We start from the raw sequence: 22,729 nt of genomic DNA on the forward strand, positions 1-22,729 counted from the left end.
CCTCTGTGCTCTCTGTATGTATCTCCCTGTTTCTCTCCCCTCTCCTCTGTTTACCTGACCGACTGATCCCATTATTCCACCGCGGTAATACACCTCGGATTCTCTCATCTCATTTGCTTCACATTAATTAATTCACACACATTAACTCTCTCTGTGTGATATTCAACAGCCTACACTTTTATCTTATTACTCCGCGCTTCTCAAGGTCAAAGAGAGAGAGAGTAGAGGGAGGAATTTATGTTTTAAAATGTTTCCTGATCTCACAAAAAATACATAATTAGCATTCAGTTTCTGCAGTGTGTTCTCCCTGCCAGTGAACCATCAGGACGAGATCACAGGAAAAGCTTTGTGTGTTTCTGAATGTCTGTGACGCAGAGAGAAACAGAGAGGTTTTTCCTTTTCATTTTTTCACCACCTGAAAACTGTGTCTCTTAATTTAGCTCCGACGAGAGACAGATTTATTCCCCAGAGGTGTACTGCAGACTCAGCTGTTATTCAGACAGCCATGTTGTGTTTAAAGACCTCTGTAATCAGGATGTGTCTCTGTTTTTATGCTTTATTGTGGGTGTTACTATACAGATTAGAAAAATGAAAAGCACAAAATACACTCTACATTTGGCTGAGGTGGAAAGTTGAGCAAATAGTCTGTCGACCGAAATGTTACTTTACGCAATAATTCATTTTTTTATGCTTCTTTCATGCAGAATAATGAATAATTTGACTTTACCACAAGATATTAAAATTGTTCAGTTTTGATGTTTTGTGGGATATATCACTATCAGATTTTGTAAGGCCTTTAATGCAGAATAACCTCTTCATCACCTGTTTGTTGTTGTTTGATAAATAAGTGTTTTCTTGGTGTTGTTGTTGAGGATAAATTGTTTTTTCTTGTTGTTGTTAAGGATAAATGAGTGTTTTCTTGTTATTTTTATGGATAAACTATTGTTTCCTTGTTGTTGTTGAGGGTAAATTAGTGTTTTCATGATTTTGTTAAGGATACATTTGTGTTTTCTTGTTGTTTTGGTGGACAAATATGCCTTTTCTTGTTGTTGGTGAGGATACATTTGTGTTTTCGTGTTGCTGTTAAGGATAAATTAGTGTTCTCTCATTGTTGTTATTGTTGTTGTGGATACATTTGTATTTTCTTCTTGTTGTTGTGAAGCTTCTCGTTGTGTATCAGCAGATGGGCGCTGTCCTGTTTACCTCGACTGCCATCTGACGCTCCTCACTGCCAGATACCTGCTGCTGTCAGGACTCTGTCGCAATACTATTCATCTTTATGGTGAGTAATGTCAACAACCACACAGAGGAGGTTAAGAAGTAATGGCTTTTATTTTCATTCGTTTGTGTACATACCTTTACCATTAATCTCCCAAATCAGTGTATGGCTCTACATCTCACAGCGTTTGCAAAACACACTCTGTCTTAATGACCATTACCACCTGAACACACACACATGCAGGATAGCTAGTAAAAAAAAGGAACTTTGCAAGAGCATTCCTTTCAGCTTACGATATTTTACGAACTCACCTTCAGCCCTCAACACACACACACACGCACACGCACACGCACACGCACACGCACACGCACACGCACACGCACACGCACACGCACACGCACACACACACACTCTGTACCCAGCCTGGCACTGTGTTTGGATGAAGGGCACGGTGGTGATAAGGTTTTGAGTAGGGGGCTAAATGTGGACGTTAAAAGTGATAAGAAGTTCCCAACGAGCGACAGAAGACAGTCAGACATCACATGAGGCGGACATTAGTCGATTTTAGACGTTAAGGAAGACTGAGGAGTGAGAAAAATCTGTAAAACAGCATCTAAAACTTCCAGGAGACGAAATAGTGACATCAATTCTCTAGTAGGAGGGCATCTGGAGATACTGAGAAAACAATAAGCAACGCTTGGAGAGAACAATTCTATTAAGAGACCGTAAATCGGACAAGGTGAGTGTAACGTTGAGCTCATTTGATGATAGGTTGCTAAAGATGATACAGTTTGTGAAGAGGCTGGTGATTACTGACCTCTGATTGATGACCTTAAAGAAAAGGAAGGCCGAGCATTGAGGAATTTAACACAGTGACTTTGATGAAGCTGTAAATGTCACCTTGAGCGGAAAAGTTAGTCTGTGAGTTGAAGCCTGAAGTTTGAGTCAGTTTATTCATGTGTCAGGCCTTTTTTCATTCAAACATAATGTATGGTTATGATTGAGCTTTCTTTATTAGCACATATGTGGTAAACACGAGATTCAAAGTGTTGCTTTTGGATGATTCTTTGTGGAGAAACAAAAGTTATATAGATCCAAGACAACATATCACGTAGTACAGTATATACAGTATATTTGTATTATATGTCAGATTAAAATGTGTATTTTTAGGAATTGCATGAATAAATGAAAACAGCATAGCAAGTCAAATGCGTTTTTTCCTCAGAGGTGACGACATGGAGGAAGAAGAGACTCCAGCTGCAGAGAGGAGAGAAGTTTTGACCGGGGAGAAGGAGAGGATGGAGGTGGTGGAGGAGGAGGGGGAACCTGAGAAACCAAGCAAGGAGGAGAGAGAGGAGGAAGGAGGAGAGGAGGAGACAGGAGAGTCCTTGCAGGAGACCCTGGTTACGAAAACGTTTTTTTCCGCAACTACAACAAGTACGATCGTGGAGGAGACGTTGGAGGAAACTGAGAAAGCTAAAGAAGATGAGGAAGGAGGAGAGAAAGATGAGACTCCGGCTAAGAAGGTTCTGGGATCCTGGGAAGCAGAGGTGAGTTTGACTTTTAAAACTCAACATAAACGACAAAAGTCCTTATTCAGCTCAATAAATCCTGAAAATAATCAGATAAGAAACCAAAGAAAGGAAATTCATGATTCAAAGATCTGTGGCTTCCTAAAACTACTTGATTCATGTGGAAAACATTCCTCTGCTTTGTGTTCATGTGAGAAGACAGCTAATTCATTTGTTATCTTTTAGATCACACTGAGATGGCTGTGCTCGTAATGACGTCTCTCAGCTTTTTAATTATCTTATTTCAGGATGGTTTGAATTGTGTAAAGGGAAAGATTCCAAAAGGCCACACGTTTTTCCAAACTGCAGCTGAATGTTTTTGAGGTTTTGTTCCTGATGAAGTGCAGATGTATTCCTCTTTGTGTTGACCTCGACACTGCAGCTCTCATACGTCTTAGAGAGGATTAGTGAAACCATTATTAGCCTCTGATATTGGGATTTTTAGGAACTGATAAAGGAGGCGAGGGATTAACACTCAGAAAAGGCTCCTTACAGATTTCAACGTCTCAGTTTTATAAGTGATAATTCAGTTTGGCAATATTACTAATAATAGGTGCAACAGAGATTATATTTTATGATGGTTTAAAGGACAAAACAGAGAGGCTCCTTCACTCAGAAAGTGGATATTTTACAGATTAACTGCACAAAATTGTGAAGTCAAATGTGCATGTATGTTTTTTTTTAGGTGTCCTCTGATGAAAAGCCTCCTCTTCCTGACCCTGCGTTCAACAGGAGGTGCAGCCTGATCGTCAGTGAAGTAAGTCACTCTCAGATCATTTTGTTATTTATACAAATATCTCTAATAAATTGTAGTTTAATTTCTTATAAAAAGAAGTAACAATATTTTCACACTTAGAGTATTGATAAATGTTCATCAGTAATGTGGATATCATGACTAAGTGGGTAAAGACAAATCATACACATTATATGTTATTAGAACATAACACCACTTTACTGTAATGCTGCCTTTAAAATCCCTTGGAAAAACAACACTTATGCCAAACAACAATATCCAGATTTATGAGAATAGCTAGTCTCGTATCACAATAAAGATATAATATCGATATAATACCCAAAACAGCAGTACAGTAGAAAATTACTATATTTCTCGAGGAAATGCAGTGAAAATGAATTATAATGCTGACAATATCATATGATAAAATATTAGATAAAATAATATAATAGAATTAAAATATAATATATATAATATAATATACTATTATATAACATTACATACTATAATAAAATAAAATAGAATATATGTTATATGATATTATATAATATTGATATTTTTTCAAGCCTTGGTTTGAAGAAATAACCTGAGATAATCCAACAGTAATATATCCAATCTCACAATCTGTGTGATGGTGACCCAGATATTCATGGTGTGTAATATCTGCTGCAGCTTCACCTCGTGAATCAAAATGTTTCTGAGTGTGAACGTCCTCTGCTGCCTCTGATATAAACCGGGTTGCTATTGGTAACCATCCCTCTAAAGGGGCAATGACTGGCCTTTTTTCAACCCGAGGAGATGTGGAAAAATTAAAGTATTTCAGAGCAGTGAAACGCTGAATGAGGGTGACGCTGGTGCAGCATGTGGGAGGCGAGAGATTGATTCCCTGTGAGTCAAAGTTGGCAGAATAACTGCAGAATGACTCATCAAGTCAACGTGCGTTATAAATCCTTCTTCCTGTCTCACTGCCCCATTTAAATATACTTCAAATGTCTATTTTTCCATAGTTGCTGGTATAATGTAGTAGTTCTTTACATTATTCATTATTTAAATTAACCTTTTTTATTTATGTGTTGCTGCGAAGATAAACTCTGAGCCTGAAGAAAATGTAAAGTCGTTGAACAACAGTTTAGAGATCTTGTTACCATGGAGACGTACGCCTCTTTAAAGTTTAGCTTCATGCTGCTTTAATGCCAAGAGGCAGCTCATGCAGAGAACATGTAAGGAATTTATTCATTTAAAATAAGGTGCAGTTAGTTTGAAATGTCTAAAATCAATCTTTCAACATTTTAAATAAAAAGTAGGATTTTAATTTAAAATGTGTCTAATATTATCATTTGAAATAATGTGTTGAAGGCCTTTTGCATTCACTTCAATAGGCACAAAACGTTTTATGTTACAATAATTATTTTTGGTAAAATGTTACCTTTCCCAAATAACATTATGTTCTATTTTCTTTATTTTGGTTATTGCAATTTGCATTTATTCAAGGACATTTATATTCATTTTATGGATGAAGAAAAACAGCACATGAAGCAAAAAATGTTTATAGTAGTAAAAAAGAGGCCTTAATTTGTATTAAAATGTTTTAAAGTAATTTAACAAAAGTTTGTCAACATTTCAAATCGTATAAAGCAGTGTTTTATCTTAAACATAATCATCATTTAAATCAAATGTTCGTCCAAATAGAGACACCTGAATGCAATTGATAGTACATTTTCTGTGCATTTTATCTATCTTCCCCATTATGTGAATGCTCTGGTATTTATGCAGCTTTTAAATGTTTTAGACGAGACATAGCAGCCGTTTTTATACGTAATTTATTAATGCTGCACACAAAGAGAGAGACTAAGACTCTGCAAAACATCTAACGCATCGTCCTCCTGAGGATAGAGTTCAACAGGAGTTCAGCTTGCATGCAATTTAAAGTCTCACACACACACACACACACGCACACGCACACGCACACGCACACGCACACTCACCCACATACCCACATTTCTCTTGCTTCCTGCAGGTGAAGTATAAGGAGGACTTTGAGAAGATGAGGGGTCAGAGTCTGTTTGTTCCTGGAGCCGAACTCATCCACTCCAAGAACATCAGTGCCGTGATATCTGAGGTACACACACACACACACGCTCACACACACACACAGCTAATGAGGAGTGTATGTGACGTAATCCATTTACCTTAACACCAATTATAAACCTTTAATCAGCCTATTCAAGAAGCAAGAAGCAGCCTATATAGCCTCACTTTCTAATATAAACACTCTTTATGTCTAAAAATGGAAGGATAAAATTATGTCGATCCTTCACCGTAATATTTGTTTCTGAAATGTGTTTCAGTCGAAGTACAAAGAGGAGGGGAAGAAGGAGGCGTCCATGTCTCTGTACTCCATTTTGCCGCAGACCCCTGAGATTCAACACGCCAAAGAGGCCTCACAGCTGCAGAGCGACGTACTGACACTTATAGTTACAGTATTTATCCGAGTTATGTAAAAACACTTTCTACCGTGTGGAGAAAGTAACTGGTTGTGTTGTTTGTGTTCCAGGTGAAGTACAAAGAGAAGATTTCCCCGTCTCTTTACTCTCTGCTGCCAGAAACCACAGAGACTCAGTTTGTCAAGGAGCTGACGGAGATGCTCAGCGAGGTCAGACGGGATGGATGGATTAATGCATGAAAGGATGAATAGATGATAGATGGAGGGGTGTGCTCTGATGATAGGATGAATACGTGATAAATCGATTGATGAATAACGCTATGGATATACAAAATGTACAAATGGGTGGATGGATGAATCGATAATGTATTCATTCGTGGAAGGATTAATTTATGGTTTCGATGGATGGAGAGTTTTTCATAAAAGGAAGGATGGATGGACAGTCAACATTAAAAAATGAATGAAAGACTGATGGAGGGACAGATGATGGATGGGTCTATGTTTGATACAGTAAATGAATAAAAGTGGATATAAATGGATACCTGGAGGATGAATGAATAAACAGATAGATGGATGAATGGAAGAAATCTTGGACGAATGAATGATCCACTTATGATGAAACTCTGTCTGCTCCTCAGAACAAGTACAAGGAGGAAGGGAGGAAGGAGATGAGCAGCAGTTTGTACTCTCAGATGGCAGAAACTTCTGAGATGCAGCTGGCCAAAACCGTACACCAGTTTCAAAGCGAGGTATATATATATATATTTTTTTTTGGGTGTTTTTCAACATATTTCATCAGATAAACCCAGAGTGGGCATTAACACATTAAGATTATTTAATGCTGCAACCGCAGGTTTGGGGCTTCCCACTGCAAATGATTAAATACATAAAGCAAACACAGAAATATTCATTCAAGTTTAAGATTTCCATCTGCAGTCCCTGGGCAGGTACACACATTGCAATCAACTAAAAACATTACATAATCTCTATCACATTAACAATTATGAATATATATCAAAGCACGGATTCAATTGCACATTTACCAATGCAACTATAGTCAAAGTCAAAGTAAACTTTATTACAGACAGAGAGATCAAAATGCCGTTTCCCACAATCCCGAATATTAAAAAAATGAATATAAAAATATGAGTGCAAATTTGTATATATATACACAGTCAAAGACACATCTTTACATGTGCACACATTAAGACCTAAATAGAAACACAACAATCAATATATACTAACAATTATTTTTTAATACAGTGAAGTGAATGTTTGCAAGTCTGGTTATTATTTTACGTCATGGGAAAAATAATGAAAGTCGTGCACGTTGTAGCTGGAAGCATATTCCAATGCACCATGGCCGTAAATGAAAAAGTATAAAAAAAGAAAAAGGCTCCTCAATGGCGAAGATCCGCATTGTAAATAATATTGAATACCAATCAAAGTTCCCAAAACAAACTGAGATTTTGAAAACTGTCAACAAATCACGGTTCCGTAATGACTATAGTGCTTGAGTGAATGTTATTTTGACACACACAGTGATTTGTTTCAGAAAAAGTACAAAGAAGACGGGAAGAGGAGGGCCTCCATCTCTCTCTACTCCCAACTCCCAGAAACTCCAGAAATACAGCACGCTATGGAGATGTCCCAGATGCAGAGTGAGGTACATAGAAACAGACATAGAAGGGAAGCCACAGGAATTCTGGGAAATGTAGTCTTAGTAGTGACACTTCATCTCTCTCTCCTGCAGGTGAATTGTCGGCCTAGTCTTTTGGTGAAAGGCGCTCCTTCCTCTCTGTACTCCCAGCTGCCCGACACCTCAGAGATCCAGTTTGCACGAGAGATGACGGAAATGCAGAGCGAGGTAAACACTGTCTACAGAGAACTCTTCTTTTAGACTTTAGATAAAGAGTACTTCATCATATTTTCTTGGAGAGTTTAGTTTGTTTGGTCAGAATCCAGGCGAGAATGTGTTTTGATCCAGCAGTTCATAATGTCTCAAACATTCCATCTATGATCCTGCACAGTTTACACATCTTTAAATCCACACTCTTATCTTACTGCATTCTTTACAAAAATGTATATTGTTTTTTTTGTTGTATAACTTTGGTTTATTATACTGTATTCCAACGTATTTCTTTATACTGTGTATTCTATAGATACTCTATAAATATATACCATTCTAGTATGGTTATGTGTATATTTTGACTCCTGTACAATGCTTGTGAAACCTTCATTCCCCAATCTGTGATAATCAAACGCAAATCTAACAATATATGTATTTAAAAGTACTTGAAGTGTACATTCAAGTTTGATTGAACAAGTTAGGAAGTAAGATTTTATTTATATTACACCTCCTAAAAATTATGGATTACATGTATGACAATGAGAGTTAAACTCTTCCCAATACTCCGTACAACGTATTGCAATAAAATCTATATTTTTCCTGATGACAGATATTTTTCTCCTCTCTCAGAGTAAATATAAGGAGGGCAGCCGGATGAGCATCTCTCAGAGTTTCTACTCTCAGCTCGCAGAGACCAACGAGACGCAGTTTGCTAAGAGTGTTGCAGAGCTGCAAAGTGAGGTAATGAATATTAATTTAATCATCTTTTTTATTTACTGATCCTGAGAGACTATTTCTTTTTGTATAGGTTTAAAAGTTTACAGCACATTAAAACAAATGTTTCTCCTTCTGCAGATGCGGTACAAAGAGGCGGGTAAGAAGGGGGTGAACTCGTGTTTGTACTCCCTGCTGCCCGAGACGTTGGAGACGGCTCACGCTAAAGAAGTCTCCGAGCTCCTCAGTGAGGTACAAAAACGACATTAACACCACAGAGACCATTGTATTAATAATAAATATGTCTACAAAATATACATTAATTAGTACACTGCTTCTCTGGCACACAGGAGGTGAAATATCAAACCAGCATAAAACTATTATTCGCTTGTTTTAATAATTGGCATTTAGCATCAATTTGAGCATCTGTTAAGCTGATCATTAGCTCACGACGCTAAAATAATTTGACAATTTACAATTTTTTTATAGGAAACACAACTGCTTCTGTTACTTTTATTCCTATTAATTGAACATTTTAAAATTAAAAAAACATTTACTGGTTAAATTACACTGCAATTACGCATCTTTCTTTTTCAGCTGCTAGACACAACTCTTAGAAACACTTACATTTACAAATATGTATGCAGGATTATAGTGCTTACGTTATTTATTTTCCCTAACTATGGCTGCATGAGAGTTTAGCTCATGTGAAAATAAAAACTATATTTTGTATTCTAATAAGCCACCATTTGTTGTGCAGCTACTAAACATATTGCTGAAATAACACACTTACTCCTTTCTCTAAATGCACAGCAGCGCATAGAGATAAAGAAATATATATTTATATTTTTGCTCTTAATTTGTCTCCATTTTGCACCTTTAATATTTCTGTATCTGTCCAGGTGAAGTATAAAGAGGAGGGGAAGAAGGAGATGAGCATGAACCTGTACTCCTTGCTGCCTCAGACCATCGACACGCAGCACGCTAAAGAGGTTACAAACCTGCAGAGTGAGGTATGCATGCAACCATTTCTGACGTTTTATAGATAAATACATAGAAATACTGTTGTTTTCGCTTATATTTTGATATCTCATTGGATATGCCAGAAGATATAGCCGTTCAATAATTGTAGTGCAGCAAGTACAACATTTCCCTGTAAAAATGAAATAGGAAGTAGCATACACTGGACAAACTAAAGCACTTTATTAAATGTACTTTCCATTATGGCAGGGTTCTTTGGCAGTAGGCTGACACTCAACTCTTTTAGTCGTATCTTACAAAAACAATACGTTTGCCCATGTCAAATGTGACGTATATATTTTTTAAATCAATGTGATACTCTGTCCTGTTTCTTCCAGATAAAGTATAAGGAAGGAGTGAAGCAGAAGAATCAGAGCACTTTGTTCCATCAGCTCCCAGAGACCACAGAGACTCAGCTGGCCAAACAGCTGACTGACCTGCAGAGCCAGGTACCAAGCACCTTTTAAAATGTATTTATTTTTTACCAGAAACAAAAAGGAAGCAGAAAAGAAAGAGAAAATCATGTTGTTGTCCCTCAACAGAACGCTGTATCAGTGTGAAATAAAAGGTAGAGGGTATTTTACTGTTCTATAGCTACAGTGAAGAACTCTTTATGTGCAGAGCCTCTTCGTGAAGTACTCTTCGCTCTCATCCAAAGCTTTCATGGAAAATCAGATCCACTAAAACATGTCAGATTTTTAAAGGCAGAGGCTCCTGCAGTTATTTATATGATAGCATAATTGTAATAACTTATTCTGCACTGTGACGGAAGAATATCACACATTTTAGTGATGCTACGTTTGTGTCTGTTGGATTGTGAAACATGTATTCAATTAAAAAAGAATAGAAAAGGACTTCCTGCAGAGACCTGTGATACAAACATGCAACAGAGAGGCTATTGTGCAGGAATGATTTAGACATGCAGCTGTAATTAGCTGAAAAGTAATATTTAATAACAAAAAGGGGTTTTGATGTGTGCAGGCAAAGTATAAGGAAGCAGGAAAGAAGGAGGTGAACAGCTGCCTGTACTCTCTGCTGCCTGAAACTCTGGAGACTCAGCACGCTAAAGAGAGCACTCAGCTCCTCAGTGAGGTGGGGTTCAATGCTGAATACAAACAGCGGGAATTAATAGTCTGATGAAGTTATTCACTTTTTTCTCGACTTCCATTTCCCCAGATTAAGTACAGGGAGAGTGGGAAGAAGGAGGCGTCCAGCTCCCTCTACTCCTCTCTGCCCGACACGTCAGAGACTAGCTTCGCCAGAGAGATGAGTGACATGCAGAGCGAGGTAAGAGGCATGCACAAAACACTGATCATGTGACTCTTTCATTCCTGACAGTGTCCTCTAATGCAGGGTGCCTATTTTAACAAACTATCTTTTAAAAAATGAGACGAGATGAGACACTGTATCGTGCATTATGTATGATTTCAGGAGATCACTCTGAATTATAATCCTCCAAAATGTATCTTGGTATTAATGTGTGTAATACCTGCATATGCAGTATCAGTCTCATCGGAAATGACACATTTTTTATAAAAGTAAAACTAGATAAATTGCAGAAAGTTATTATTATATTATATTATTATTTTTCATTCATTTAAACAGGGACGATAAAGCAAATAGGTCCATTGTATGTGAAAAAAACTGGGTTGGGGGTAATGTTCTGAGAAAGAAACTAGGATTATAGGGATCATTTCACTTGAACAATCTCACCAAGAAATAACACTTTAATATTATGTATAATTAAAGCCAATGTCAATATTTGTTTAAAATAACATCTGTGGCAGGTTGTTGTTCCTGCAGCAGCATTTCTGAGACAAGTTCCTGTTTATGTTGCATGCGTACTGAAAAAGGTTTATTAGAATCTTAATATTTTGTTTTGTCTTTTGCAGACTAAGTACAGAGAGCTTGGGATGAAGAGCCTCTCTCAAAGCGTCTACTCTCAGCTCCCAGAGACCACAGACACTCAGTTTGCTAAAAGTGTTTCTGAGCTGCAGAGCGAGGTGAGGAAAACAAACACATGCATTTATTCTGCAGACTTCTGCATCTGAGAGAAACCAGAGCTGAGAGGAAGCTCCACGACAAGTACAATCTAATATTTAAAACTGATGCATGGAATATAAATTGTTAAATACTTGAGGTAAACAGAATTAGTTTTGGGCATAGAATAAATACTATGAAATAAGATAACATCAGATCACCCACTCAGACAGAGACAAAATAATATCATATCTGATAAGACAATAAAACAAAGAGTAAGCACGTAACTCAGTACCTAGAAACAATAAATGAAGACCAATGGAAGAGGGATATTTCTAAAGAGAAAGGTCTTTTTTTGCAGATGAAGTACAAGCGTGGAAAGAAGGACGTCTCCTCCTCTCTGTACTCCACTCTGCCTGAGACTCTGGACATTCTGCACGCCAAAAAGGCTTCAGAGCTGCAGAGCGAAGTAAAAAACCTGCAGCACACACACTCTCCACACACACACTGTCCACACTGTGTCTTTTTATAGCTGGATAATTGTCTCCTGTTTGTGTGCAGCTGAAGTATAAGCAGAAAGGATCCTCCGGTCTGTTCCACCTGCTGCCGGAGACCTTAGAGACGGCCCGCGCCAAGGAGGTCTCCGAGCTCCTCAGCGAGGTAACGACAGAAAGAAATGAAGCCTCCTCCTTCCTCATGAGGCGCAGACATTCAGCACTTCTCTTTTTTGTTCCAGGTGAAGTATAAAGAGGAGGGGAAGAAGGAGATGAGCATGAACCTGTACTCCTTGCTGCCTCAGACCATCGACACGCAGCACGCTAAAGAGGTTACAAACCTGCAGAGTGAGGTATTCACAAGTCATTCTTTCTTTACTTGCTCTTTAATTTCTTGTGTATGATGCCATATATTGACCATTGAAGGGTAAAAAAGAAAATATAAAAAAGAAGGACATTAGTGTTTATACTCTGACTAAAAACACCTCAAATCAGTTTTTATATTAACCTCTTTTCAAAATCTGGATCCTTATAATAACAATATGGTAAAATGTGGGTTAAATAACTAATATTTCCTTGTTGCTAAATGTACTGGCTAATTACAGTTTGATCCACTTCAGGCATAATACACAGCAATTGGCGGCCATGTTATTCATTGTCAAAAAACGCACATTTTCCCAAAATAATTCTCGTAAATGTACCACTTTTATTTTGAAAATTCATGCCTTTTTTTTCAAAACATCTCTCCCCGCCCAAGGTTAGTTAATTTTTCAAACTTAAAATGGCCATAAAATGCTATCGTACTTGTTTCCTCAGACTGACACTCACAGTTTTTAATGAATGTTAGATGTTTGCCACTGTAAAATGTGACACATATTTGCATATATATATATATACCATTTTTTTTATAAATGTGATGTTGCATTGTTCTGTGTTGGTGTCCTGCAGGTGAAGTATAAGGAAGGAGTGAAGCAAAAGAATCAGAGCAGTTTGTTCCATCGGCTCCCAGAGACCACAGAGACTCAGCTGGCCAAACAGATGTCTGACCTGCAGAGCCAGGTACCAAACACACACTTTATACACATATATACACATTATTTATATAGAACAAGACGGAGTACTGAGAAGGATAAGATTTGGAGAAAACCCAAATATATCTATTTTAAAATGTATTGGCTGCGATTGTGATCTCAAACACTTATATAGCTTTGAATATTTTTGGAAAGTATTTGAAACAATAATAGGTATGTCTAGTCCAAATCATCCATCCTGCTTTTTACATAATAGTTTGGGGTCCATGTGTCTAAATTGCATTTTTATTTAGACATACACCCATTTAATTTGTACCAGGGGCATTCAAAATGGTTAACATTTGAAGAAAAGCCAAATGAATACAATGTTGGTTCATGAAGTTAACTATCTCTGCATTGCAATCTGCAAACTAACCCTTTTAAGCTTCATACTCAAGGTTTTTTCTCCTAAATGTAGCTTTTTAATCTGGGAAATGTTCATGCAAGGTGACCGTGTTCTCGTCAATTTGCAGAATAAGTACCAGGAGGCGGGTAAGAAGGAGGTGGAGACGTCTCTGTACTCCCTCCTGCCTCACACCATGGACACACAGCACGCTAAAGAAGCTGGAGAGCTCCTCAGTGATGTAAGAAGAAGAAAAAAAACAGTTCCTCATTTCTGATTTCTCAGTCTGATCACAAAATGTATCCATTCTTCTCTCTGCTGTTTCTTCCAGATCAAATACAAAGAAAGCATGAAGAAGGGGATGAGCAGCTCCCTCTACTCCACTCTGCCCGACACAACAGAAAACATCTTGGCCAGAGAGATGAGCGACATGCAGAGCGAGGTGAATAAAACACAGAGATAATCTGGATTGAGCAGTCAGGGATTAGAGAACAGCTTTCTGACAGTTGCTCTTTTTTAGAATGAAATAAATAGAATACAAATATTTATATTAATGTAAGTTAAAGTACTGTAAAATGTCCAATAAATGATTGAATAATATATATATTTAAATATTTTGACATCAATAACTTCAATGTTGTTTCTATCTGCACTGATTTAGAACTGCAGTTTTTGTGTTGAGAACAATATACAATATATATTTATTCTAAAATAATTACTTAAATATGCCAAACAAGTATTTTTCATGCACATGTTTTAAAAGTTCTTATCATTTAAACTATTGTGTTAGATTTGGTCACGTAAACCAAGCTAATAGTCCGGATTTGAAAGAGGCAATAGACCCTTTTGCTTAAATTAACTCATCATTATAAAGTAACTGTTGATGGCACAATGTAATGGCTGCAGCATAATGACACCATTAGTGTTTAAATTGCTTCCTTATAAACCTTAGTGTTTCACGGAGTACTTTCTCCCATGAAAATGAATTGTATCTATTGAATCTATTGCCACTTTTTTGCAAGTAAACAAAGGGGGCACTCTAAACTAGGGTCTCCTTGACCTCAAACATTTTAAAGTGAGGTTGAATAAAGATGAGGTTTGCAGCGTGCAGGATGCTGTTTGATTACTTATAAATAATCATAACCACAGTACTCAGTGCTCTGTGATGCTTTTATACCTCAGACACTGATCAGAGGTTAGATTAGCATCAGAAACAGGATCAAAGGGCTCACAGTCTGTTACTAATGTGCATTACAGGAGAGGCATTAACACGGATCTGTGGACTGAGAAATATGGGAGACTAGATTCGTACCAATTCAGGGGGTACAGGAAACATAATCTCATGGGGTCTCATTGGACAATGTATCACCCCCTTATGTTTATACATCAAACCAATATCTGTTGTTTTCATTTTTTTCCAGAACAAGTACAAGGAGGACGGGAAGAGGAGCCTCCCTCAGAGTTTCTACTCTCAGCTTGCTGAAACACCGCAGATTGAGTTCGCTAAAAATGTCTCTGAGCTGCAGAGTGAGGTAATGGAGAGACATGCTCCATAAATTATGTTTTATTTGGAAATCCTGTAGCGCTAAAAAGCCAGGTACATGCATTGTGTAATCATTGAACTCACTAAAATATGACAAATATTTAGCAAAATATGGGATGACATTAGTTGTACACGCTTGATGATGTCCCACAATTATATTACAGTGTGCTAAGTGGATACTGCTTAAAAAGATTCCTTTTTATAAAATCACATTACACTCTGAATTTACTTTTCAAATACCGGTATATCCTAAAAGCTGATTCCAGGGAAACAAATCCTGAATACTGAATCAGGTAATGCAGCTATACAGATGACACACAACTCTATATTTTTGCGTCAAACAGCATCAGAGTACTTTATTTATCTGGGGAGAAAAACTGGAAAAAAAATTGTCTTTATTCTGAGAAAAGTTAAATCCCCTGGTTTATAATTGATGCTTATTTTAAATTAGATCCCTTAAAGGAGGGGTAGGTAAGTTTGAGAAACCGGCTCGAGATACACTTTGTGTTATATTCCATGGAATGCTCTTAACATACCGATAGCAATGAATATCTTAAGTGCTTTGACAAAAAATCCATAAAGAAATGTCATCTGTGGAAGCCGTAGTACTGTAAAAAGGACATCCAATCATTTTAGCTGGCCTGGCTAAAATAACTGGATGGCCTACCTGCCTGTCAGCCTTCCATCTGTGCACAAACTTATCTCGTGCCCTCATTGGTCATGTGCGCGTTCGTGTGTGTTGGAGGAGGGGCTCTGTAAGGAAGTGGCAGATTTGTTCCGGCTGTGTATTTTCAAATTCTAGCGCACTCAAGCTGGTTTCTCCAAAATTACCTACCCCACCTTTAAGGCTTTTGAAGCCAGTTTTAAGTACATTTTTGGTTTGTGTTTTTAGATGAAATATAAAGAAGCAGGGAAGAAAGGAGTGTCTAGCTCTCTGTACTCCACTCTGCCCGAGACTCTGGATACACAACACGCTAAAGAGGCGTCACAGCTGCAGAGCCAGGTACACACACACACGCATTTTATTATGCTTTTACCTTCTTATATTCTGCTGTAAAAACTGTGAAAGTAAAGTGGCTGTGACCCACATGCTATATGTTTTCCAGCTGAAGTATAAGCAGAGTCTAAAGAAAGACGCCTCCAGTCTGTTCCACCTGATGCCAGAAACCAACGACACCATGTTCCATAAGCAGCAGACGGAGATGCTCAGTGAGGTACCACAAAGATGTAGACTCTTTGTATTTCTATTTGTCATGATCCTGCAGTAACTGATCTCTGTATTAACCAGCAGTCTGTTCTCGTTCCCCTTTCTTTCTTCAAATCAAGGTGAAGTATAAAGAAGAGGGGAAGAAAGAGATGAACATCAGCCTGTACTCTCTGCTTCCTGAAACCATCGACACGCAGCACGCTAAAGAGCAGACGGACATGCAGAGCGAGGTGCGTTCAGTGTCGGTTAATACAAGAACTACCTGCAGAATTAATATCATTTAAGAATTTCTCTTTTTTCAATCATTCTCATAGTCTGTACTTTCTCAGTTTTACTCTTCCTAAGGTGTAACACAATATGGTATAAACCTGAATATGATTGGTCCTTGTTCTTCCAGGCTAAATACAAAGAGGCCGGGAAGAAGCAAACGTCCTCGTCTCTGTACCAAACACTTCCTGAAACTCTGGAGACTCAGCACGCTAAAGAGGCCACACAGCTGCAGAGCCAGGTAAACACATGAATAAAAGAACACAAAATCATCGTTTACAAAATCTCAAATACTCCCGGGGTTAAATAAAACTAATAAATTCAGATTTGCTGCACAACTTAAGTTGACATGGCAAGTTTATTGTCATAGCATAGAAACCAATGTTTAAAATGTAACAAGTATATCAAATATAAAGTTTACTCAGTTTTTAGATTAAGACTAGCATAGAGCTCAAACATGCAAATGAATTATGTTTAGTGTCTTATTCGCCCTCCTCAGTGACTCCATGTTTTCCCCTCTGTGTTGCAGACCCTGTATAAAGAGGCCGGTAAGAAGGAGATGTCGTGTCCATTTTACCACCAGATGACGGACACTCTGGAGAATCAGTTCGCCCGAGAGATCACTGACATGCAGAGCCAAGTAAGAAAGAATATATGATACATTTGTCTTCCTGTTTCTGTGGAGATCTTCTAACATGTACTGTAAGATAACAGCGGGAGCCATTTGTTTTCTATGTTTTACATGTATAGGACTTTGGCACACCCTGCCCTTTATCATTAATCTGTGTTATTATTTAATCTAACGTGTGTTTTCTGTCTCTGGTTGTAGAATAGGTATAAAGAAGAAGGGATGAGGAATCTCTCTCAGAGTTTCTACTCTCAGCTGCCAGAAACTGCTGAGACTCAGTTTGCTAAATCTGTTTCTGAGCTGCAGAGCGAGGTGATAGCAACACGGCACATTTATGACATTTATAACTACTATAACTATAAAATGTAATTGTAAATATTTGTATCTTATTTTATCTCAATGTATTTAATATTATCATATGTTATCTTACTATATTTTTATCATCTTTACATTTATTTTATTTATATTGTCTTGTTTTTCTCAAATGTTCTCTTATCTTATCATATTTAATTTTGTCCTATTTTTTAATTTTGTATTTTATATTGTCTATTTTAATATTGTTTTTTTTAAATCTATTTAATTGTATCTTACCATATTTAATTGTGTCTTATTGTGTTTTATCCCATCTTATTTGATTGTAATCAATATCAAATGCTTTATTTTGAATTTTAGACAAAGTATAAGAAGTCTGGGCGTCAGGATGCTGGCAGCTCTCTGTACTCTGTGATGGCAGAAACTCTGGACACACAACACGCCAAGCAGGCCTCTCAGAACCAGAGCCAGGTACGCACACGCACACGCACACGCACACACACACACACACGCACACACACACTGGCTCTGAGCTAAGTAAATTGTGAATCGACTTTCCACTATTATCAGGCTTTTCCTCCCATGCACTTTCTCTCAGTAAGATATTAACACATATAAAGTGTGTGTTTGGTGCAGGTGAAGTACAGAGAGGAGGTGGGGAAGTCGAGCAGTCTGTTCTCCACCCTCCCTCACACTATGCAGACGCAGCTGGCCAAGGAGCAGACGCAGCTGCAGAGTCAGGTGAAAACACTTTGACCGTCTGTCTGAAACTCTCCCTGTGTGCAGTCTGAAACGTCCACATGCTAAATGTATTTTATCCCTTTGTGATGCAGGTGAAATATAAAGAGGGACACAAGAAGGATGCGTCCTCCTCTCTTTACCACCTCCTCCCTGAGACCGCAGAGATGCATCTGGCCAAACACCAGTCAGAGATCCAGAGCCAGGTGCTGTCAACGCTGAAATAATGATAGAAAAATAACAATACGTGACATTAATATAACGCTTTTCACAGTGCTCAATTTGAACCCATTTTTTTCTCTTTATGCCTCCAGACAAAGTACAAGAAGGACCAAGAGGATCTTTCTGAGACGTTGTTCTCTTTGATGCCGGAGACTCTGGAGACTCAGTTTGTGAAAGAGATGTCTGAGACACACAGCGAGGTGAGATGCATATTATAGTAGTTTATTGGTCTTAAAGGTAGGGTAGGTAAGTTGGAGAAACCAGCTCGAGTGCGCTAGAATTTGAAAATACACAACCGGAGAAAATCTGCCACTTCCTTACAGAGCCCCTCCTCCAACACACACGAACGCGCACATGACCAATGAGGGCACGAGATAAGTTTGTGCACAGATGGAAGGCTGACAGGCAGGTAGGCCATCCAGTTATTTTAGCCGGGCCGGCTAAAATGATTGGTCGTGCTTTTTACAGTACTACGGCTTCCACAGATGACATTTTTTTATGGATTTTTTGTCAAAGCACTTAAGATATTCATTGCTATCGGGATGTTAAGAGCATTCCATGGAATATAACAAAAAGTGTATCTCGAGCCGGTTTCTCAAACTTACCTACCCTACCTTTAAAGAAGAGTTTCTTACAGCTTTTATGTAATATATAACAGGATGTAATGTTTCTTTTGTTGGTGTGAATGGTCTTTTTAAAGAAGACTCAGTAATGTTATGACAGTGACATTAACTGTGTTGTTCTGAATATTTCAAATGAGACAGTCATTTCTGAGTAGAAATATCAACAATTCTTCCATATGTCCCATATTTACATCATAGACTAACATGTGTCCTCTAAGTGGGGTCAACCAGGGCATGGAGCTGAAATCCTATTGGTTGACAGCTGATGATGTCACAGAATGGTTGCTAATCAACCGCCAATAGCATGCACGTCTGATAACGCTGGTTAAAAGCAGATAAATGTTTTAGAGAAGTCAGGAAAATAAAAAGATTTTGGAGTAGGAGGACTGTCGTGGGTTTAATACTTTAGATTGTAGTCAAAGTGTTGTTTTAACAAGTGTGTGTATGTGTGTGTGTCAGGTGAAGTATAAGCAGGCTGGGAAGCAGCAGACAGCGTCCTCTCTTTACTCCAAACTTCCAGAAACTCTGGAGACGAAACACGCCAAGGAAGCGACTGAACTGCAGAGTGAGGTGAGTGTCTCTTTACCTTTACTGTTTATTCTGTCTGACCTTAAAAAAGATATGTTGACAAAACGTACACTTCCCCCTAAATGTATGATTCTCTTTTACTGTGGTGAATGTCATCTTGTTTTCTCACTTTTTTAAAATATTTTTCCGACAGAAAAAGTACAAAGATGAGGGGAGGAAGGACATGACGTCGTCTCTTTACTCTCAGCTTCCTGATACATCAGAGACTCAGTTTGCACGAGAGATGAGCGAGATTCAGAGTGAGGTACAGCAAACACACTTTTCTTTTTGTTCACATAAATAACAACATTTTCAGAATAAAACAATATGTCCAGCTCAGGAATAAGAGCTCAAAGGGCTTCCTTTTAGAGTTCTCTATAGATGGAGATATTATCCTCATTACAATCATCTGGATGTTTTTGTAGAACAATATATAGTTTGAATAAGACATGCTCCTACTAACTATGATAACACAAGAACTAAAGTATCTTTCTGAATATGTGTTTATACGTCTGTAGAACAAGTACAAGGAGAGTGGGAAGAAGAGCCAGTCTGTCAGTATGTACTCTCAGCTGGCAGACACCAACCAGATCCAGTTTGCAAAATCTCTTTCTGAAATACAAAGTGAGGTACGGTAATGATTTAATTTAAATGTTGTTTGATTTTATTGATTTGTTTAATGCTCATTTGTTTACCTGCAGTCACAGTGTTTGCCGCATCAGAGACAAAAAGTTCCCTTTGTTCTTAATTGTGATTTTCGTCTTATTTTCCAGGCTAAATATAAGGAGGCAGGGAGAAAAGAGTCGTCTAGCTCTCTGTACTCGAAGCTGCCGCAGACTCTGGACACGCTGCACGCTAAAGAGGCCTCACAGCTGCAGAGCCAGGTGTGTACAAGCAGCATTTGTGTATTGCTTTGGCTGTATAATTCTGTTCCTCAACAACTCCCATGATCCAATGCCACTTCACAACACCAATGTGTCTGTGTTTTCCCTCTCTGTGCAGGTGAAGTATAAGCAGGAGAGCAGGAAGGAGGCGACCAGCTCTCTGTACCACCAGCTACCTGAAACCTCAGAGACTCAGCTGGCTAAAGATCTGAAAAACATTCACAGCGAGGTGAGAAACAACTGACAGATGAGAGGAAAAGTTAAAAAAAAGTATCCCTGCTGTGTTTCTAAGCTGTGCACACTCTTCCTCAGGTGAAGTATAAAGAAGAAGGGAGGAAGGAGTTGGGGAAGAACTTGTACTCGCTCCTCCCTGAGACGGCAGACACATTCTTCGCCAAGCAGATGTCAGAAATACAGAGCCAGGTGAGGACCCTGAACGCATCATACAGGTGCTCTGCAGGGGGAAAGTCTTATTATGATCTTACAGTGTGTTTGTATTACTACTGCAGACAGAAATAACATTAGCGAATGCATTTTATTGAAAGAAAATAATCTATTTTAACCGTTTATTTTGCATAATTGATTATAAGAACTGCAATTATCATTCAGGTAAAGGCAAAGTTTTATTCAAGTGTAGTATAGCTATATTGTGCCAATGATATACAAAAAATCCTAAATCTGAGTATACAGTAGTTGTGAAATTGAGGATACTAGTGGCATATTGGGTTTTGTGATTTCATTTTGGAATAAAATAAAATAAAGATAAAATAAAAATAGAAAACTAATATTTATGTCAGTTTTTTTACAAATGTATTCTTGTTGAATATAAAGATTGTTTTATGTTGTTAAGTTTTTATTGAATACCTGAACATCATCTTATCTCACCTTGTATTTATCGTAACTTAACGGTATAAAAGGAAACAACCAGAATATTGAATGACTTCAATCCAATCTTTTTCTTTTGTCTTTTTGTGTGAAGACAAAGTACAAGAAGGACAGAGAGGATCTTTCTGAAACGCTGTTCTCTTTGATGCCGGAGACCCTGGAGACTCAGTTTATCAAAGAGATGTCTGAGACACACAGTGAGGTGAGAAACTTTTACAGTCATTGATGATATTATAAGGATTTACATTTGTTTTATGGGGAGTCACCTCACATTTTAGGGCAAAAAGACTTTAAACATACAGTAAATATAGAAAATACTAACCAGATCACCAGAATAGTCCCTAAAAAACACGCTCTTTCCTCCTTGTTTAATAAAAATGATCATGAGAAGCCGGGTTTTTCGAAAGGTTAATGTCTTTAGATAAGACTTCTTTCTTTTAGCACATTGTTGTTTTGGTTCTTTTCATGCGTTTTTGTTAAACGTCTGAAGGTAAGTCTGCAGCGATTACGTCAGTGTAATGCCCTCAGAGATAGAATGAAGTGTGTGTGCTGCGTCACACACACTTCATTCATTCACTCTGACATGTTAACACACTGCAGATAAATGGACCGTCCTTCTATTCTGAGCTTCTTATCAGAACCGCATTTAGAACGGCTGATACTTCTCTGCATCTCACCCCTCCTCCACACTCAGGGTTTTTATTCTCTGAACAAAATAAGAAATACATCATCCTTTCATCCAGTATCTGCTTCATCTGTTTTCCTCTGGTGACTCCTCATCTTTAGCTCCTGGTTATTACTTTTTTAAGGGAATTGGGTGTCTTAATCTTTGTTCTTTTCAAAACAATTGCTACTGAAGAGCTTTTCCTGACGATCCTTAATAAAAGAACATGTCAGTTACGGATACTTCTCTCTTTCTCACTCCTTTTGTGCAGCTCAGACACATTAAGAGGGTTTTTATTCACTTACCAATACAATGTGTTCATTCTGTATGTGCCTCATATGTTCTCCTCAACTCTAACTTCCTTACTGCAGGTCAAGTATAAAGAAGCGGGAAAGAAAGAGGCCAGCAGCGCTCTGTACCACACACTACCGGAGACTCTGGAGACGCTGCACGCTAAAGAGGCCACTGAGCTGCAGAGTGAGGTACACACACTATCCTGAGGGAGTTTCATGCAAAGATAGATTGATCTTGGTATTCAAACAGCGTGTTAAAAAAGACATTGAGTTTGATTACGTCTTGATTGTGTCTGGTTCAGTTTAAACTCAATTCAAACCCCACTCAAGTGACATTGTTCCTTTCAGAATAAGTACAAAGAGGACTGGAAGAAGTCGATGTGGTGCAGTCATTACGCCCAGCTGCCGCTCACCGCCGAGACGCAGCTCGCCGCCAAGATGACCGAACTGCAGAGCGAGG

At 38.1% G+C, this 22,729-nt stretch overlaps 1 protein-coding gene across 3 annotated transcripts in view; it reads left to right on the forward strand.

Annotated features, from left to right (window-relative positions):
* LOC117497146 (LIM zinc-binding domain-containing Nebulette-like) overlaps nt 1–22,729 on the forward strand; it is a 65,818-nt gene that overhangs the window by 25,427 nt on the left and 17,662 nt on the right. Inside the window, exons 2-43 of one of the 3 annotated variants that reach the window (XM_034149057.1) lie at nt 1,184–1,282; nt 2,445–2,769; nt 3,476–3,547; nt 5,541–5,642; nt 5,872–5,982; nt 6,078–6,176; nt 6,605–6,715; nt 7,522–7,632; nt 7,720–7,833; nt 8,446–8,556; nt 8,671–8,781; nt 9,432–9,542; nt 9,888–9,998; nt 10,531–10,641; nt 10,726–10,836; nt 11,442–11,552; nt 11,891–11,998; nt 12,091–12,189; nt 12,266–12,376; nt 12,972–13,082; nt 13,567–13,677; nt 13,768–13,878; nt 14,858–14,968; nt 15,872–15,982; nt 16,086–16,193; nt 16,306–16,416; nt 16,584–16,694; nt 16,983–17,093; nt 17,283–17,393; nt 17,754–17,864; nt 18,030–18,134; nt 18,227–18,337; nt 18,446–18,553; nt 19,436–19,546; nt 19,698–19,808; nt 20,062–20,172; nt 20,317–20,427; nt 20,546–20,656; nt 20,740–20,850; nt 21,407–21,514; nt 22,348–22,458; nt 22,618–22,728. The exons of 1 other annotated variant lie outside the window; for it this stretch is intronic. In XM_034149057.1, the coding sequence (XP_034004948.1) occupies nt 2,455–2,769; nt 3,476–3,547; nt 5,541–5,642; nt 5,872–5,982; nt 6,078–6,176; nt 6,605–6,715; nt 7,522–7,632; nt 7,720–7,833; nt 8,446–8,556; nt 8,671–8,781; nt 9,432–9,542; nt 9,888–9,998; nt 10,531–10,641; nt 10,726–10,836; nt 11,442–11,552; nt 11,891–11,998; nt 12,091–12,189; nt 12,266–12,376; nt 12,972–13,082; nt 13,567–13,677; nt 13,768–13,878; nt 14,858–14,968; nt 15,872–15,982; nt 16,086–16,193; nt 16,306–16,416; nt 16,584–16,694; nt 16,983–17,093; nt 17,283–17,393; nt 17,754–17,864; nt 18,030–18,134; nt 18,227–18,337; nt 18,446–18,553; nt 19,436–19,546; nt 19,698–19,808; nt 20,062–20,172; nt 20,317–20,427; nt 20,546–20,656; nt 20,740–20,850; nt 21,407–21,514; nt 22,348–22,458; nt 22,618–22,728 (4,668 nt within the window). In that variant the 5' untranslated portion in view covers nt 1,184–1,282; nt 2,445–2,454. Of the gene's footprint in view, nt 1–1,183; nt 1,283–1,773; nt 1,959–2,444; nt 2,770–3,475; nt 3,548–5,540; nt 5,643–5,871; nt 5,983–6,077; nt 6,177–6,604; nt 6,716–7,521; nt 7,633–7,719; nt 7,834–8,445; nt 8,557–8,670; nt 8,782–9,431; nt 9,543–9,887; nt 9,999–10,530; nt 10,642–10,725; nt 10,837–11,441; nt 11,553–11,890; nt 11,999–12,090; nt 12,190–12,265; nt 12,377–12,971; nt 13,083–13,566; nt 13,678–13,767; nt 13,879–14,857; nt 14,969–15,871; nt 15,983–16,085; nt 16,194–16,305; nt 16,417–16,583; nt 16,695–16,982; nt 17,094–17,282; nt 17,394–17,753; nt 17,865–18,029; nt 18,135–18,226; nt 18,338–18,445; nt 18,554–19,435; nt 19,547–19,697; nt 19,809–20,061; nt 20,173–20,316; nt 20,428–20,545; nt 20,657–20,739; nt 20,851–21,406; nt 21,515–22,347; nt 22,459–22,617; nt 22,729 lie in introns of those variants that run through there. One more of the 3 variants, XM_034149059.1, reaches the window with a different exon arrangement.

This window comes from Trematomus bernacchii, unplaced genomic scaffold (assembly GCF_902827165.1).
Source record: "Trematomus bernacchii unplaced genomic scaffold, fTreBer1.1, whole genome shotgun sequence".
Lineage (NCBI taxonomy): Eukaryota > Metazoa > Chordata > Actinopteri > Perciformes > Nototheniidae > Trematomus > Trematomus bernacchii.